The sequence below is a fragment of the Corella eumyota genome, chromosome 2, assembly GCF_963082875.1.
Source record: "Corella eumyota chromosome 2, kaCorEumy4.1, whole genome shotgun sequence".
Classification (NCBI taxonomy): Eukaryota; Metazoa; Chordata; class Ascidiacea; order Phlebobranchia; family Corellidae; genus Corella; species Corella eumyota.
Window position 1 is genome coordinate 19,662,021 of NC_137491.1, and position 16,732 is coordinate 19,678,752.

At 26.7% G+C, this 16,732-nt stretch overlaps 2 protein-coding genes across 2 annotated transcripts; both read right to left on the bottom strand.

Annotated features, from left to right (window-relative positions):
- Positions 1-7,799: 7,799 nt before the first annotated feature.
- Positions 7,800-12,376, bottom strand: LOC145742628 (cytochrome P450 10-like). The gene is made up of 11 exons (XM_082560404.1): positions 12,268-12,376; positions 11,860-12,039; positions 11,384-11,553; positions 10,930-11,055; positions 10,624-10,699; positions 10,260-10,390; positions 9,999-10,132; positions 9,382-9,544; positions 8,976-9,102; positions 8,536-8,662; positions 7,800-8,007 (listed from the first exon to the last, which is right to left on the bottom strand). Exons 1-11 carry the CDS (start codon positions 12,374-12,376, stop codon positions 7,800-7,802), a joined length of 1,551 nt encoding a protein of 516 aa, XP_082416530.1.
- A 479-nt stretch (positions 12,377-12,855) lies between these two features.
- On the bottom strand, positions 12,856-16,182 carry LOC145741509 (beta-1,3-galactosyltransferase 5-like). Its single transcript, XM_082559102.1, has 4 exons — positions 16,033-16,182; positions 15,548-15,660; positions 14,347-14,587; positions 12,856-14,000 (listed from the first exon to the last, which is right to left on the bottom strand). Exons 1-4 carry the CDS (start codon positions 16,149-16,151, stop codon positions 13,406-13,408), a joined length of 1,068 nt encoding a protein of 355 aa, XP_082415228.1. The 5' UTR covers positions 16,152-16,182; the 3' UTR covers positions 12,856-13,405.
- Positions 16,183-16,732: the final 550 nt, after the last annotated feature.

Below are 16,732 nucleotides of genomic sequence, written 5' to 3' on the forward strand. Positions count from 1 at the left end.
TTTATATTTTAAAAACTGTGACTGTCAAATAGAACACAACTTTTAAGATTAATGTTTAACTCAAATAAATATTGGTTCATCTGAAAAATTCATCCTCGTAAAAACGGGACAACGCATTATACGCAACCTTGTAAAACAATGCTAAAACAATGCAAAATATTATTGTTTGCAATTACTAATAAAACATAGCAATAAAAAGCACTTACATTCTTTATTTTTTTTTTATTAAACTAATCCCAGATAATTTGTAACTAATAACTATTAAACAGATTATTTATTACTGTTTTATAACGTATTCAAAAATGTGTTTACGTGCTAATAAAAAAAACCGTACCGCCACGAAATGGGAACGTTATATTTGGTGCGTTTTATAACGATTTATCACTAGCGAATCGTTTGAAACGATGTAGACAAAGTTATAAAAATAACTTTAATTGGGGTAACGCATACCAAGTCTTACCTTTTGTGTTTATTTACATTTCACATATTTAAACGGTTACAGGTCATGTACACGCTGACTAACGTGTAGGTTATTTAAATAATAAAATCTGTTGTTGCCCGCTGTGATATTTAAAGGCGTGCCAGGAATTTTTGCAAATATAATAAAACTTGGCCAACCTCTAAGCATAAAGTTATTATATCTTTACTAAATATACTTTAAATAATTAATAATTTTCAACTTAATTAGTTTTATTATACATTTTTGAAAAGCACATTACGATATAATCCATGTTTATTGAAGAAATTACTATTAGTAAACTGTAATAGAAAGCTATCTGAGAATACTATTACATATTCAACGGAGGTTGTAATATACCTCAATAAAAAACATAAAAATTATAATTCCACGATAAGTATGAATTAATTAAAAGGTTATTCGCGTTTTAATGTAACTACATATTAGAAATTGAAATTATTACAAAATTAATTACTTTTGAAATCTTATAACTCGTTCACGCAAAAAACCATTCTCAATATTGACTACATTATCATTAACTGAAGGATTCAACCATTTCCAATTGTGGTTAGTTATATCAGTAATAACATATATCGCAGCATCATGGAAATTATTGTCGAGTTTGGGATCAGCAATAACATAACTTTGTGCCATAAACTAAAATAAATATTGGTTCATCTGAAAAATACATCCTCGTTAAAACGGGACAACGCATTATACGCAACCTTGCAAAACAATGCTAAAATGATACAAAATATTATCGTTTGCAATTGCTAATAAAACATAATAAAAAGCTTATATTAATCTTATTATATATTTTTACACTTGCATTTTGCATTCTCATTTTTGTTAAACTAATCTTAGGTTTTGCAAAATTAATACCAACTAACTGTGAGTTACATCAATTTTTTTTCTAGTTTTTAAATTTTTTACCTATTGCATATAATTTTTTGTTTATATGGTGGTTGGTCTAGAATCTAGGATCTAGACTCTAGATCCTCATTACATGTGACGGTAGATTAAGCACAGCATTATGGATAGGCGGTTGTCAGATATTTTTGTAATTGTTGAAATATGTTTTTTGTGTATTTAGTTTGGGTTTGGTGACCATGTCATAACATACTTAAAATCTTTATGTAAACATTAATAATTTTGGCATGTTTTAAATCATTAAATTGATTTTGTCATTTTTTCCCGTCGCATTGATGTAATATTAATTGTATATCGTATTTATTATTTACTTTTATCAATGCGCGAAAAAACAAAATAAAAAGTAATACTCTTGTTGTTGCTAAATAGATGCAAACAAAATTATTTAAATTTAATTTTTGATTTATTTTTTAACTGTACCACAATCACTTTATAATAATCGAGAACAAATTGTTCTATTACAATATTTTGTTGGCTAATTTTCATTCACTTACGCTTAAATAAAGTAAATATTTAAAAAGGTTTTAAAAATTGGTGAAAATCAATTTGTTGAAAACGATATATTTTACATTGACATCTTTAGGGTATCTCTGTCATCAATTGATGTTGTTTAATTTTATTTTAGAAAAATTAGCAATTTTTAGATAAATAAAATGTTTAGACGCAAGTGAAAATCAAAATGGTTTAAAATAAATCACAAAGTAATTAAGTTTATATGTAATACGAACACGAGGAAATTATTTTATTTTTGAAATCTTAATACTCTTTCACGTGCATAATTATTTGCGTCCATATGTCCCTTTCTTTCATTAATAAATTCTACATCAAGTGACGAAGGATTTAACCATTTCCAGCCGCTTCGTGATATTTCAGTAATAATATACATCGAAACCTCATCGAGGTTTAAATTCCAAAGTGGATCAAATTTTATCTCAAATTGTTGTCCTTTTGTATGCAATGTGTATCTTGGTTCATGAAGATCACCACCAAGCTCTTTTAATACTTTCTGAATTTCGCTTTTCTGCATTTCCCATTTGGAAGAACTATTAACGTTAATTTCAGTGACTTTCTTGTTAGTTTCAGGGTAATACCTCATTGTGAATTCGCAAAATTTTATCATCTTAACGGCAATGCGAACTGTATCGAATGTGATTGTAAATTCTGCACTAGCCGTATTTGATCCAAAAACTTAAAATAGAAACTAAAGTGACTTTTAACTGGAGGTATTTAAATATTGTAACAGTTAGCATTTATTGTGTGGTGGTAATAAACTTTTTTTAACTAATAACTATTAAACAGATTATTTATTTCTGTTTTATAACGTATTCAAAAAATGTGTTTACGTGCTAATAAAAAAAACCGTACCGCCACGAAATGGGAACGTTATATTTGGTGCGTTTTATATAACGATTTATCACTAGCGAATCGTTTGAAACGATGTAGACAAAAGTTAAAAGCACATTTATTTTAACGAGAATTTGTTACACGTTTTAATTATTTTTATTTACCTTAATAAATAATAAAACAAAAAATTTGTAGAATCAAATTCATGAACAATACCAAATTATTTGTAATAAAGCACAAAAATCGTTATATGTAATAAAGTACGAAAAAAACAAAGCATAAAAAAATGATGAACAATGCAAATCAATAAAATCATATTGAAAAATAATTTATTAACACAAACAAGTTAAGTTAACACTTTTAAATTGTTAACAATTAAATTAATTTTCGAAATCTTAAAATTCTTTTATTACTGAGATATAAAGGATTAACATCGCCACAATAAACACCTATTTCAGTATCTGGTGCTGAAGGATTTATCCAGGTCCATCGGCTTTTTTCCATTCTACTAACAATAAACATTGAAATTTCCGAAAAGGAATAAACTAGTGGTTTATAAGTTGTTTTCAATGTCTGCGATATAGCACAAGCTTGTGGTAAACCAATATTGCCCTGTAGTTGCTTCATGATGTCATTAATTTCGCTTTCTTTCAATTTAAACTCAGGAGGACAACTCACGCAAACTGTTTCAACTCGATCTCCACCATCGAGTTCATTTTTAAGGTTAAATTCACAAACTGTCGCCATTGTAACGTATATGCTAATTGTATTAAAACTGTTTAGACAAAGCTTAGCCTGCCTGCTTAGTTTTTTGTTCTTGATACGTTAATAAGTAACTAAAGGTGTTTTATATTTGAACTTTTTTCAAGAGTTTTAGGCACTGTGTCAATATTTGTTAGGTAGTGATAACAAATTTTATCATACTTTTTAGGCGTATGATTTAACTGTTTAGCTTTCTGGAAGTTTTTAAACTCATTTGATCATATATTAAGTGTTGGTATCATCTTTTGTTTATTATGCAGGTATATTTAAAATTTATTTTTTCTGTAACATCTTTTGAACAACTTGCGCGAATATTAATAAGTCTGAATTATGTATAATACCATAGCTTAAGCCTAGGCTCATAATTAGTTCAACTTTTAGAACACGTAAGATATTAACAAATACAAGTTTAAATAATTAAATAATTTAATAGTTTAAATATTTCTACAAATTTTGCAAAATAGTTTTAAATACATTTTTGTTTGCAATAATTCTTCAATTTTCGGAAATTCTAGACATTTTAAACAAATTTTACTCTTGTTTATTTATATATTTACCTTAGCCAATAACTGAAGTTAAATCATAAAATAAATTTTGATTGCTTTAAGTCAATAAACTAAAATCGTGTTGAATATTAGTCATAGACATGCATATAATATAATGTATGTAGCTTATAGCTATTTTTTTAAATTTAAACTACTATCGCTGTAAGGTGTTTTACTGCCTGTTGATAAAATTTGCTCACATTTCTGTCAGGTTGTTTGGTAAGAATGTGTGATGCGTTTGTATAATATGCTGATCTTATTTTATTTGTAGCAATATCTGCTGGACTTTTACTTTTTAATATGTAATAAACAAACAGTCTTTTTTATGTACGCTTGTGCATGTATTCAAGTTAAACAAACATACATAGTTCAGATGGCATGATTATTTGATAATTAGATATTATTTGGATTACATTTGTGCTCCTAGTTATCCAAAGGAACTTGAAGTTTATTCCACGTGTGATATTGAAATTTTAAAACTTTTTTACGTATTTGTGTCCCATATATCTCTACTATTTGACTCACAACGCACGGATTTACCCATTTCCAGTTAAATTTGGTCATTTCAGTAACAATAAACATAGAGGTATTTTGCCAGTTTGCAGGATGATCGTAGTTCCATTCGATTTCGTATTGCTTTGCTATGTCTGTAGATAAATCCTTAAACTTAGGCTCATTATTACATTTAAGCTTTTCCAAAATTGATGTAATTCCTTTTTCTTCTACATTACAATTTGCAGAACATGAAGCTCGAACAAAGTGCAATCTTTCCCTTGTATAAACACTCTCTAATAGATTTTCAAGTATAAAATCACAAAACAAAATAGACATAGTAACGTTGAAATCTTGCTGTAAGCTACAGACATGTACCTACAATAACATTTTATTTATTTTTTTTGTTAATAATTAACTATAAAAACTGACTATTTTAAATAAGGGTGGGTGGTGTGCAACTCTTTCGTGTATAAAAGCGGTATGTAACATGGAGTCTTTGGTTGATCTGTGTTGTGTATGTTTTTAAAATAAAGCATGCTTATTACTTTAATTAAATTTTTATTAAGAAGTTTTAACCTTTTTGTGTTAAATTGATTTAACTAAAGGTTTCTAAACTCTTTGTTTGTTTTAATACGTACTGCCTTGATTTAAATAATCTTAAATCTTAATGCCATGTTAAGTATGTTTATTACTATTACTTTGTTTACATATAAAATACATTATAGTTTCTCAAATGAATAAAATTTTATAGCAATTAAGCACAATTACATATTTTGTCGGTTGATTTTTATTTTGATTACACCACACAACGAGTTATTTTAACAGAAATACAAAAATGAAAATACATAATTATTGTTCGGTTATTTTTAGAAAATTAAAAGTTGACTAAGTTTTTAAATTATTGTTTAAAAACAATCTAGTAATTTAATTTATGTTTTTGCATTATTTGCTTAATTACATTTTGTACTATACCCACTCTTTAGTTAATAAGTGATAAAAATAACTTGCAAAAAAACTTTTATAATTTGCTTAACAACAACGTCGTTATTGTATTTTACAAAAATAATAATTTTTAGGCATCCTATTTATTTAAATTAGATTTAAAAGTGGAAATTTTTTTTTTTAATTATTCTTTATTGTTCCAACCACGTTATCTAAAAAAATCTCAGATTTCTTTTTGAAATCTCAGTACTCTTTGAATTAAAGAACCTGAGCGGGTATCTAGGTTTTTATCATCTACTGCGGGATTTATCCACCTCCAGTTGGATTCACCCATTTTTGAAATCACTAATATACAAGTTTCTTCAAACATTTTAAAATGAGTAAAGAATATTCTATTATCGTTTATTGCGTGTCCATAATTTACTATTTCAGTTTCTGGAGGTTTGAGCTCATTCAAAATTCTCTTAATTTCAATATCTTCTGTTGTATAATCTTTGGAATAACTTGCACATATGCAGCTGACGTCACCTGTTCTATTTTTTTTACTTTCAATAATAAACTCGCAATATTGAAACATGTTAAGCTGCAGTTGCACGTTGTATATTAACTTGATAGTAGTTTCTGACTTAAAATTTAAACACTCTACCAATAAACTAAGTACAATTAAATATTAACTGCTTGTATGGACTTTGTTTAGGATTAATAATTTACTAAAAATTGTTTTAAAATATTGATTCAATTCTAGAATCACAGTTTTTGTTACAAATGGATGGTGTACTTTGAACGTTAGATTTTAATCTTTAAATATTTTTTTTGGCAATACTTTGTAAATTTTACATTCTTATTTTTTTTAAAACAAAATATTCACCAAATCATTTCAATGATCTATAAAAACTATTTTAAACTTTAACTATGCAGTTTTAAATGTAAATCTCATATATATTTAAACTTTTCTAATATATAAAAGTATTTGCAATTTGTGGTCTAGAAATGTAATTTATTTAAAAATAGCACTTCAGATTATTCGTTTAACATATACTAAGTTACCTTTTATTCCAGTATTATTTAATTGTAGTAATGAAACAGTAAGGGTTCTAATAAAGCAGTATGTTGTTTAGGCAAGCTATTTGCTGACTTAACTTTATAGGCTTTTTTTAAAATTTTAACTAAAATTAAAATTTGTTTAACCTTGTGTTTTAACTAGCAAGTGAGAAACTTATCCGCTATAGACTATTTTACTATCTAATAAAATCAAATTTTGAGTTTTATTCAAATAACTAACTAATTTTTATTGTTCATAATAACTTAACACAATTAAATATAATACAAGATTCGTTATAATATTTTTCTTTTAACTATGAAACAAATATACTGAAACTATAAATGGGATAGGCGGTAAATCAGTCATATTGTCATATTTTTTAATGATTGAGCTACTTAAAGCTGAAAATGTATACAACTTAAATTAAACATTTCATAATTAAAATAATTGCAGGTTATTTAGTTTTTACTTTACATGCACACATTATTGATTACAATATGAAATTAATTTAGTTTTGAAATCTTAAAATTCTTTCTTGAAACACAGTGCCATCATGATTTATTACAATATCAACTGCAGTAGGATTTATCCAAGTACAACGTTCTTTTTTCATTTTACCCACAATGAACATCGAAGTGTCGGACAAAGAATAAACTGGTTTATTGTAAAAAAGTTTGAGATTTTTTACTATTGTATATTCTTCATAATTTATTGATTCTGTATCAACAAGAGTCTTCATAAAACGACCAATAAAGCTTCTTTCTAAGTCTAACAGCGAAGAACAACTCGCGCAAATGCTTCGAACTAGCCCTACAGGTCCGGGATCACTCCTTATAGTAAATTCGAAAAAAACTTCATTTTCCGCATAATCCATGTTAAATGCACTAAAACTAATGGCGTTAAGCAGACTTAGCCATTTTGTTTTGTTCACAAAACGTTAATAAGTAATCAAGAAAAAGTCATGCCACGTCTAATGCAAATATTTAATATTTACTCCGTTACAGGTTATTACATGTTTTTTAGATCGGCAGGTTAATGCAATATTAACATCAATACGGATCGCTGTTTGTTGTTTATATTTTATAAAAGAAATTTTGTGAAAACAGTTCATTCATGTATTAATAATAATCATGTATAAAATTACACAAAAACATTTATTTACAAAAACATATTGAGTTATTAAATGGCAACTGGTATAGAACTAAAATCACAATTACATTAGAGATAGAATAAACAAATAAGGTATTTAAACAAGAAATAAAAATGAATGTAAAAGACGAATTTAAGAGAGATTTAACGGAATGAATTTAAATTGTGGTTTTTCTGAAGGATAAGACACAAGTCTGAATTTAACTTTAATTGGTTTGTGGTGATATTCGATTTTATATTTACTTAAAATGTTGATAATACCAATCTGTAATTCCTGCATTGCAAATTTACGACCTGGACACATTCGGGGTCCCATGCCAAAAGGGCCGGTCATGGCAAATCTAAAACATTTATTTTTAAAATAAAAAAAATAGATCTTAAACTTATTTTCTTGTTTAGATAGAATATTGATAAGTGTTAGTATTGGCCTGGTAAAAATGTGTCATCGGAATTTTAAAGCAACTTGATATTATTGTAATTTCTAAACCTAAATGGAATTTACTTTGGGTATTTTGTGTTTTTACCAAATGGAGCGGTTATTGCAAATCTTCAAAATTCGTAAACAAAAATTGGAAATAAATGTTTGCAATGTTTTGCCTGTTAGGATGAGATATTAGTCAGTGTTATTATATAATATGACAGTGAAAGTTCAAAAGCTTTTTTATTTTATTGTTATGCATTAAACTAATTAAAAATTCTTTTAGATATTTATTGTAAATTTGTGTATTTAAAAATATAAGTATTTAAGCTTTGTTTAAAAGGTATTTTTATATTTATTATGCAATCAGATAATAACAACCTTGATATCTTTTATAATTTTTATCAGGGATGTATTTGTTCAAGGTGTTTAAAACAATTTTAATATTAACCTTTTTGTTTGTTTTTCTTTTGTTGAAGTAGTTTCCAACCAGCGTTCAGGTTCAAAGTTATTTGGATTTTTAAAGTAATATGGGTTTCGACTGTTCACCATATTTGAAGTGTTGAGAATATGTGTTCCTATAAATATTTAAAAATTTTGGGTCGAGTTGTATATATAGTTAATTTATTAAATTATCCGATATTTATAAAGTTTAATTGCAATGTCTTATTAAATTGTAAGGTGTTTTTGTTTGTAAATTATAAACAATATACAGTATATAATAAATTTATTTAATTTGGTTTTCAAACTAAGTTTTAAATTTTTTATTGAAAAAAATAAAAGGCAGCTAAGTGATTTTATTAGGCTATATACAAAACAATGATTATATCTTAAATTTTATGTTAATTAAGTGTTCATTAATAAAAGTATTTTGTTATTTTATAAGTTTACCTGCTGGTATGTTATAGCCTGATAACACAATGTCTTCGTTATATCTTCTCGACATACTGCTAACAAACGGGAACATTCGTTGAGTTTCTTTTATTGCTGCGTGCGTGTATTTCAACTTGTTTAAAGACTACAAAAACAAAACATTTTTAATATGTTAATTAGTGTAGGTAGGTTGTTTGATGGTAATTAATTTTAAAATTTTAACTATTGCATCTTTTAAGCGTAAAATTGTAATTTTCTTGTTATCTATATTTATAAGTATTTGAACAGTAATAATAGATTACAGATAACCATATGTAAATTGTATTGTAGTACTTTTAAACATTTGAAATCAAATTATTTATACTTTCGTATATGCAGTTTTAACTATAGCATAATCAATACGTTTTAAGTAGTGACAGTTTACCTTTCCGTTTATTTGATTTGACTGTTTGAACTTTAATATCTCATCTCGAACTCTGTCTTGTGCCTTTTGGTTACTTGCTAGGGCATATAAAATAAAAGCCAGACTGTTTGAGGTTGTGTCAATACCGGCAATCAGGAACTCCGTCATCATAATTATTTTCTCACTAAAATTAATTATGTTTACATAAGTTTTAAAACAATTTTTTTGCCCTTGTACAGTAATATAAATGCTTTTTTATTGAGTAAACTTTAAAAAAAAAACATTGAAAAACATACATCAATATTACATGAACATCAGTAGTACATTAACTTAGTGATAAAACAATTTTTGTCTAATTATGTTGCATAATTTTTTCCAATTCAACTGATTTTAAAATATAAATATATCAAGTTGTAAATTTTAAAGACATTAAATAAATATATAATGCTTAAGAATATCAAATAAATATATACCACAAGACACTTATTAAGTATATAATGTTTAAAATTAATACATGAAAAATAATGTTTGTTAACAACCTGCATATAACTTGTTAGAAATTTGATTAATGATAACTTGTAGAAACGTTAATTATCTTTTCTATAACAACAAAGTTTAATGATAAATTAATTTAATACCTTTCAGAGAGGCCGTTATCGTTGAGTATTTTGTTTAAATTTGTAGTTTTTATTTTTTCGTTGTTTCTTGAAAGAAACATTTTCATGTGTTCTTTTGCAGATTCTACTTGGCCAGAATGGGCTTTGTATAAATCCTGGTGACAAATAACTCATTACAAAGTGCGTAAAATATTCAAAAAATTGATTTAAATGTATGAAAAAGTAAAACATAATGTTAAGATTTATATCTAATAAAAGAAAGATTTATATCTAATAAAAGACCTTGAAATCTTTGGTATTAAAATATTTCCAAGTTGGTAAACCATACAACAATCTTCCCATACAATCAAACATTGTTTCGTTACAATCAATCATTTGTTGCGTCATTTTGTTTAACTTATCGTCAAAGGAACCTGTTAATTAATACATTAATTATAAACTAGTAAGTAAGGAATTGGGGTTTTTCCATTTTGCATAATTTAGAAATTGCTTTGCGAAACAGAAGCATTTATATTACAGCCCGCTTAGTTATTAAAAATAAAAACTTAATTTTTACACCTATATATCTTTGTAAATTGTTTTTAAATGTTTTTGAACTCTATGTGAATATTTGTGTTGTTAATATTTGTGTTTATTTATACTTTACCTAATCGAATTCCCATTGTAAAAACTCCAGTCATTTCAAACGCCCATCTATTCAATGCTTTGTGAAAATTAGGTACCTAAAAATTTTTTTTTTTTAAATTTACAAGTTTAATTATTTTTAGCTTGGACTAAACAATTTAAAGTTGTTATATAACTTTGTATATGCCTAAATAACAGTTTAAATCAAATATGCAAATCATTGTAGTGGTTTTACATAAAATTTATATCATAAATAGAACATATTTATTTAAATTTATGTCAGAAAAAAAAACTGTTGAAATAACTTGTTAAATTAGAGTTAAACTACCTCGTTATTTTCATCTAAATGGCGGTCAATATACTTGATAAAATCATCCATAACAGTTTGTTGAATTTCACATAACTCCCAGACTGACTTGTTGTTTAAAATGTGTTTGTTTACTATTCCCCTTATCTGTTATTAAAAAAACAGAATTGACAAAATATTACTTTAAATAAGTATATTGTAGTTTTGTAATCTTTGTAGGACTTTTACACATAAAAATAGGTAACAACCTTGAAAAGATTTTTTATACTGGTTATTTTAAAAAAAGTGTTTTTGTACAAAAACATCACTTATTTGTTTTTGCAAAAGATTAATTGCCTTGTAAGCTTTTGTGTTTGTAAATATGTCTTGTTGGTGAATTTTAATTTTGAACAAATCAATGTAAATGTCAGGCATTTTAAACATTTTACATGATTGTTTTTTTTACTAACCAAAAACCTTTACAAAAAAATATTACCCTTTTCCATTCTTGTCCGTTTGAGTTAACAAGCCCACAGTGTTCTCCCATTCTATTTCTAGCCTCCAGTAGAGGTGCCAGTGAGTCCCTATATGGAGTACAGCCTTCATTTCTGAACATGATTTCGGTGTCATTATGAGATGAACAAAATACAATCGTATCAGTTATACCTAAAATATAAATATATAGTGTAAACGACGTTTTTTATTTTTTTGTATATGGGCCAAAATGTATATGTATATGGGCCAAAAATATCAAGAAACGTGTTTAAAAAGATAAGTTTAATCAAGTTTTTAAGTTAGATTTTTACCCTGAATTTATTTATCAGAAGATGATTTTGTTAAGATAGTGGGATTACTTGTTATTTATTAAATTGCATAAATTGAATTTATTTGTTTTATATTTGTAAAAAATTTAAAAACATTGCTGGATTAGTAAAATTAAAGGTTGTTTTTAAAATTAAACTTTAACTGAACCTGGCAATATAGTTTCCTTAAAAACTGGCCCCAGTTCTTTATGTCTTTTCATCCAATGTTCGCCTAACGCAGATGCGTCAAACCTCTTGAGCGAACTGTAGTCAAGACTGGTACCTAATAAGGGAAACCCCTTGGGTTGTGGTACTTGGTCATAAGGTCGTACAGAACGAGTTACCATCTCTGTAAATTTTTTAACACATTTTTTTAATGTTTAGAAAGTTAAACAAAATTGTAATTTTTTGATGAAAGTTGATAGCATTTTCTTACCTAAATTTTAAATTTATTTTGTACTAAAATACTTAACATTTGAAACTTTGAAACGGATATTTTTGATTTTTTTTAACTATAGCTTTAAAAAAGATTGTTGATTTTAATTTTTTATACTTGGTTTGTTTACTTTAAACTTACCTTGCTTTAAAGGAATTATGTTTTTCCTTGTTTTGTTCAAACCTTGTCTAAATCTCACTTTAACTGAAGGGAATTGAGTTAAATTTCTTAAAAATCTTTGACTCCACATTTAAGCAGTTTGGTATCAGTTTACGATTAATTTAATAAACTAGAATACAACTTTGCCTGTTGATATGATAAACTATTATAAAAGTGAATAAAATAGCGTAAATGTAAATATGTTTTAATGTCAGATGTCTCTTATTTAAATTGTTTTTGTAACGTTATGCAAATATGATATGACATCATGGTATTTTCAACTTATTTTCTGTTCATGCAACTCAATGTTTTTGCAATTGCACGTATACAAAGAACAACTTTACATCAAAAGCTGTTTTAAAATCTATACAACATTTTATCTTAAATTAATCTAAAAACCCGATATTAAATTAACTTGATTTTTTTATGATAAACTTTTACGTAAAAACCAAACTTTAAAAATTATATTTAACTGGGTTTTCTTTTATTTTTAAGCTAAGCTATGGTGGTCTAAACTACTGCAATATATGAACGCTTTTTTTTAATAAAAACACACACCACTATTGCATTCAACATTTTAAAATTTATTGATATAAATCTTTAAGGTAAACAACGCGATAAATACGTTTTCTTATACGTAATAACGTTGTCAACAAAATATAAATTACTAGCAATCTTTACACGTAGTTCAGCATTTCTACGTCTCTTCCGATATGATTTTTAATTACAATAAACAGTGTGTTAAATTCATATATAAATAGATTTTATAACTTAAACGTAACAAATACGTATTTTGAATATGTAAACAATACATTTATGTTTAATTTTTGTGAATTAAAATAAAGATATGATTTGTATTTGTAAAATCAGCAACGTACTAAATAGTAAAATGGTGCAAAAAGAACAGAGTATTTTTTTGCACAAAGAAATGTATACAAATTTGATCTACTTTGTATAGACAAATTTTAATTTCATGTATTAGTTTTTGGTATATTTGTGTTTTTGTCATAGAATTGTGTTGAGGTAAAAAATACTCAATTTTTAACAAAGTAACAAACATTACATTTGAAGCGACAAAAATGCATAATGATTAAAAAAATTGAAATGCATAATAAATATATTAGCAAACACAATAATTTATTTTTGATTTCTTTATATCTTCAAACATAGTTTTCCAAACTTCCTCAAAAGGTTTATTTTTTCTAAGGCCATAATGATAATCTAAAGTCATATCGTTCTCTACGTCAAAGTAATGGTCCTTATGATTTTTGGGTTTATTTAAAACAAGCTCTGACGGCATTCCTATCATCTCACGTAATATACCCGTTATCCAAACGTCATCAAGTCTTAGGATTTCGCATATTCGGGATGCGTCGTATAGTTCGCTTACTACTGCTACTGATGTGGTATATAAACCACCATGGCAATACTCTGGGAAAACATGCCATTTGTACTCGGCTTTTGTAATCGCGTATTTTCCGTATTCACCATCAAAGTCTCGCACCGGTTTTTCGTTTACCCCCTTGACAAACCCACAGAGGATAGGGAACGAGCCCCAGTCGTGTGCAGCTACAAGTGCATTGGAGTCCTTGATGCTATCTAGTATTTCGACGAGGTTTAGTAAGATGTCGTCATCAACTGACGAATAAATGTCATTCGGGTTTAGGTTATCGGACGCCCATTGCATAGAAGCTAATGTTTTTAACGGAATGTTTCTGTAAAAAAGTGTTGTGGGTTTTAAAATAAAATATTCTTATATAGAAAATTGCTTTTTAGCTTTGGCCTTGGTAATTTTATTGGTATTAAATAGTTGAAATGTTGTATTGTAGTGATAGGTCATAGTAGTTGTGATTGTATTAGATAATTTAGGTTTAATTTTCATTATATTGTCACTTAAAAGTATTCTAAAATAGTGGGGGAAATTTATTTTTAATTTTGGTGAATTAAAATCAACTCCTTTGCAAGAGTTCAGAAAAGTGGTGACTTTTTTGTTTTCATGAAAGGAAAAAACTTTTTTTTCTCTTCTATTTTTTTAGTTGTAATAATATTAACAAATATTACCCGTAGTCGTCTGGTATATCGGCTTGTAATATATCACCGTGTACTTCGTTTTCTTTAACTAAATTAACCCACGGTGTACTACTATTATTCGGGGAACGACCCATTATAAATATTGTACGTGATAAATAGCCATCTAATATGCTCAGGGACGTCCACGTGCGGCGGAGTAAATTTCGCTTGTAAATGTTTGCATAGGCAGATTTTACAAAGAAATACATGCTACCTTGTGTTTTTGAATTTTCTAAAAAAAAATAATAGTTATTACAATTTGAAAAAAAGTTGTGCTTTAATTTAGTTTTTTTATGTATACGTATACGAAATATTAAACTTACAAAACTATTATTTTTAAAGGAGTTATGTTTTTATTAAATATCTTTTTCTTTTTAAATAATACTAACCGGCAGCGTGGTGTAGTGGTAAGAACATTTGCTACACCACACATGAGGTCGTGGGTTCAATCTCCACTAATCTCATGCTGTAGCGCCCTTGAGTAAGGCGCTATAAACGGTATAAACTCCTACTGAGCCAGCACTTAATCAACAGTATAATTATCGGGCAATTATAACCTATATAATATCCCAAATTGCTAAAGGTAACTCGAGACTGGATCGGAGTAACTAATGTTAGTCTATGTTTAAGTCGCACATTCGACTTTCCCACATCGAAGATAAAGATATATACAAAAAAAGAATACGCGTTATTTTATTACACTTTAAAAAACAAGTTATATTTTAACTTAGATTTTTATAAAAATCTTCACAAAATATTAAACTTAAAATACTTTTTTAAAGAATTACATTTTTACTTAATAGGCATAAACATTTCAAGTAACAAGCTATATTTTATTACACTTTAAAAAACAAATTTTATTTTTATTCAGATTTTTTATGCAAATGTACTCAGTATTTTAAAAAACACTGTTTTTGAAGGGTCACGTTTATACTCAATCGTATTTATAACCATTAAAGGCATTTTTTAAAAAACCTTTGACAAAAAAACAATAACCAAAATTCACGTTCTAAAATTTTTTTTTATATTGTAATATAGACAAATATTTGATGGAAGATTATATAAATCTAAGAAATTACTCTCAAGTAAAAACTATAATTTACTAATGCCATTATTAAACAATAAAAAAGTTGCTACATTTAAACTAAGATAGTACAAAAATTTTTTCCACAAAGGAACGAGTTTAAATTACCTTGTGATTCAAGGCATCTTTTCTGGCATCTAGTATTACCCGGTACTGGGGTTTTGATAAAATTAAAGTGGGGTCTTGACTTGGTGTTTTCTACGATAAATTTGTTGGGTGTTCTAAACAGAATGTATTGTTAAAGTTAACGCCTTTGTTAAATGCAAAACTAATAGGCTTGAGAAAGTATCAATAGCCTAGATTGGTGTTAAATTGGCTTTGCCGTTTTTTGTTATATAAAAATCTTTTAAAGTAAAAAAAACGAAATAAAGCATTTATTTGAATATGATTTTTGACTACTTTTTGTTATTTTTTATGCTTGTATTTAAACATAACATCTATAACTTATGTAAATCAACTCTGTGTATTTATTTTAGTTACTTACTATATAAATTTTTGGTTCTCATATTATATTGATATATATCATATTAAGCTCATTATACCCCTATATTACGATTAAAATATTGTTTTAGCATTATTTTGATTCCACATACCTTGCAAAAACGTAGGTGGTTGGTACTTCTGTATGTTGTGGTATGTTGAAATACAGCAGGGAAATAATGATAAGAAATGGTAATGCAACTGCCTTTAGTTTTAGTATTTTACGATTCATATTCAAACTGTAACCAATATGTCAAATTAAGGTTTCTGAAATTAAAAACGTTTGTTAGTTAGCTGAAGCAGTTTTAATATTTTATTAACCTCGCTACAACATAGGCAAAATTTTTCCGTTTTGTATATTTAAACAGAAAATAAATGATTAACAGAACACATCAGAGTGATATCTAAAAAGCTTTCAATAGCTGTGTTAAACTAGAAATGTTATTGCTTTCGATCTAAACTCATAAAAAACATTCTTGTAAAATATTAATGCTGGAGTAAAAACTTGTTAATACTAGATGTTGAAGTAATATAAAAATGCCTTTTAAATTGTACTTTTTAAAATAAAACTATATTAAATAACATTTAGTTAGACTATTAGTTTATCTAAATGTACGTTAACACTGCTAACATAAGTGAAAAGACTTTTCTTTTTTTTTTGTAACTAATTTTATAGAAAGTAGAAATGATACTCATTTAAAGTGTTTTCATTCGTGTAATTTGAGACAACGTTGGGGACAAAAAGCTTTACTTATTTTACGTAAACACCAAAGCTAGTATTTTTACATAACAAAAATATAGCCAGCTGCAAAA

What these genes read in the sequence shown, in the direction of transcription:
- LOC145742628 (XM_082560404.1), bottom strand. Translation starts at nt 12,376, where the DNA reads ATGTGGAGTCAAAGATTTTTAAGAAATTTAACTCAATTCCCTTCAGTT. An exon ending in TAAGGAAACTATATTGCCAG is followed by an intron (nt 11,554 to 11,859) that starts GTTCAGTTAAAG and finishes TTTATATTTTAG; the next exon opens with GTATAACTGATACGATTGTA. An exon ending in CAAATCAAATAAACGGAAAG is followed by an intron (nt 9,103 to 9,381) that starts GTAAACTGTCAC and finishes TTGTTTTTGTAG; the next exon opens with TCTTTAAACAAGTTGAAATA.
- LOC145741509 (XM_082559102.1), bottom strand. Translation starts at nt 16,151, where the DNA reads ATGAATCGTAAAATACTAAAACTAAAGGCAGTTGCATTACCATTTCTT. An exon ending in AAGATGCCTTGAATCACAAG is followed by an intron (nt 14,588 to 15,547) that starts GTAATTTAAACT and finishes ATTTTTTTTTAG; the next exon opens with AAAATTCAAAAACACAAGGT. An exon ending in GATATACCAGACGACTACGG is followed by an intron (nt 14,001 to 14,346) that starts GTAATATTTGTT and finishes ACTTTTTTACAG; the next exon opens with AAACATTCCGTTAAAAACAT.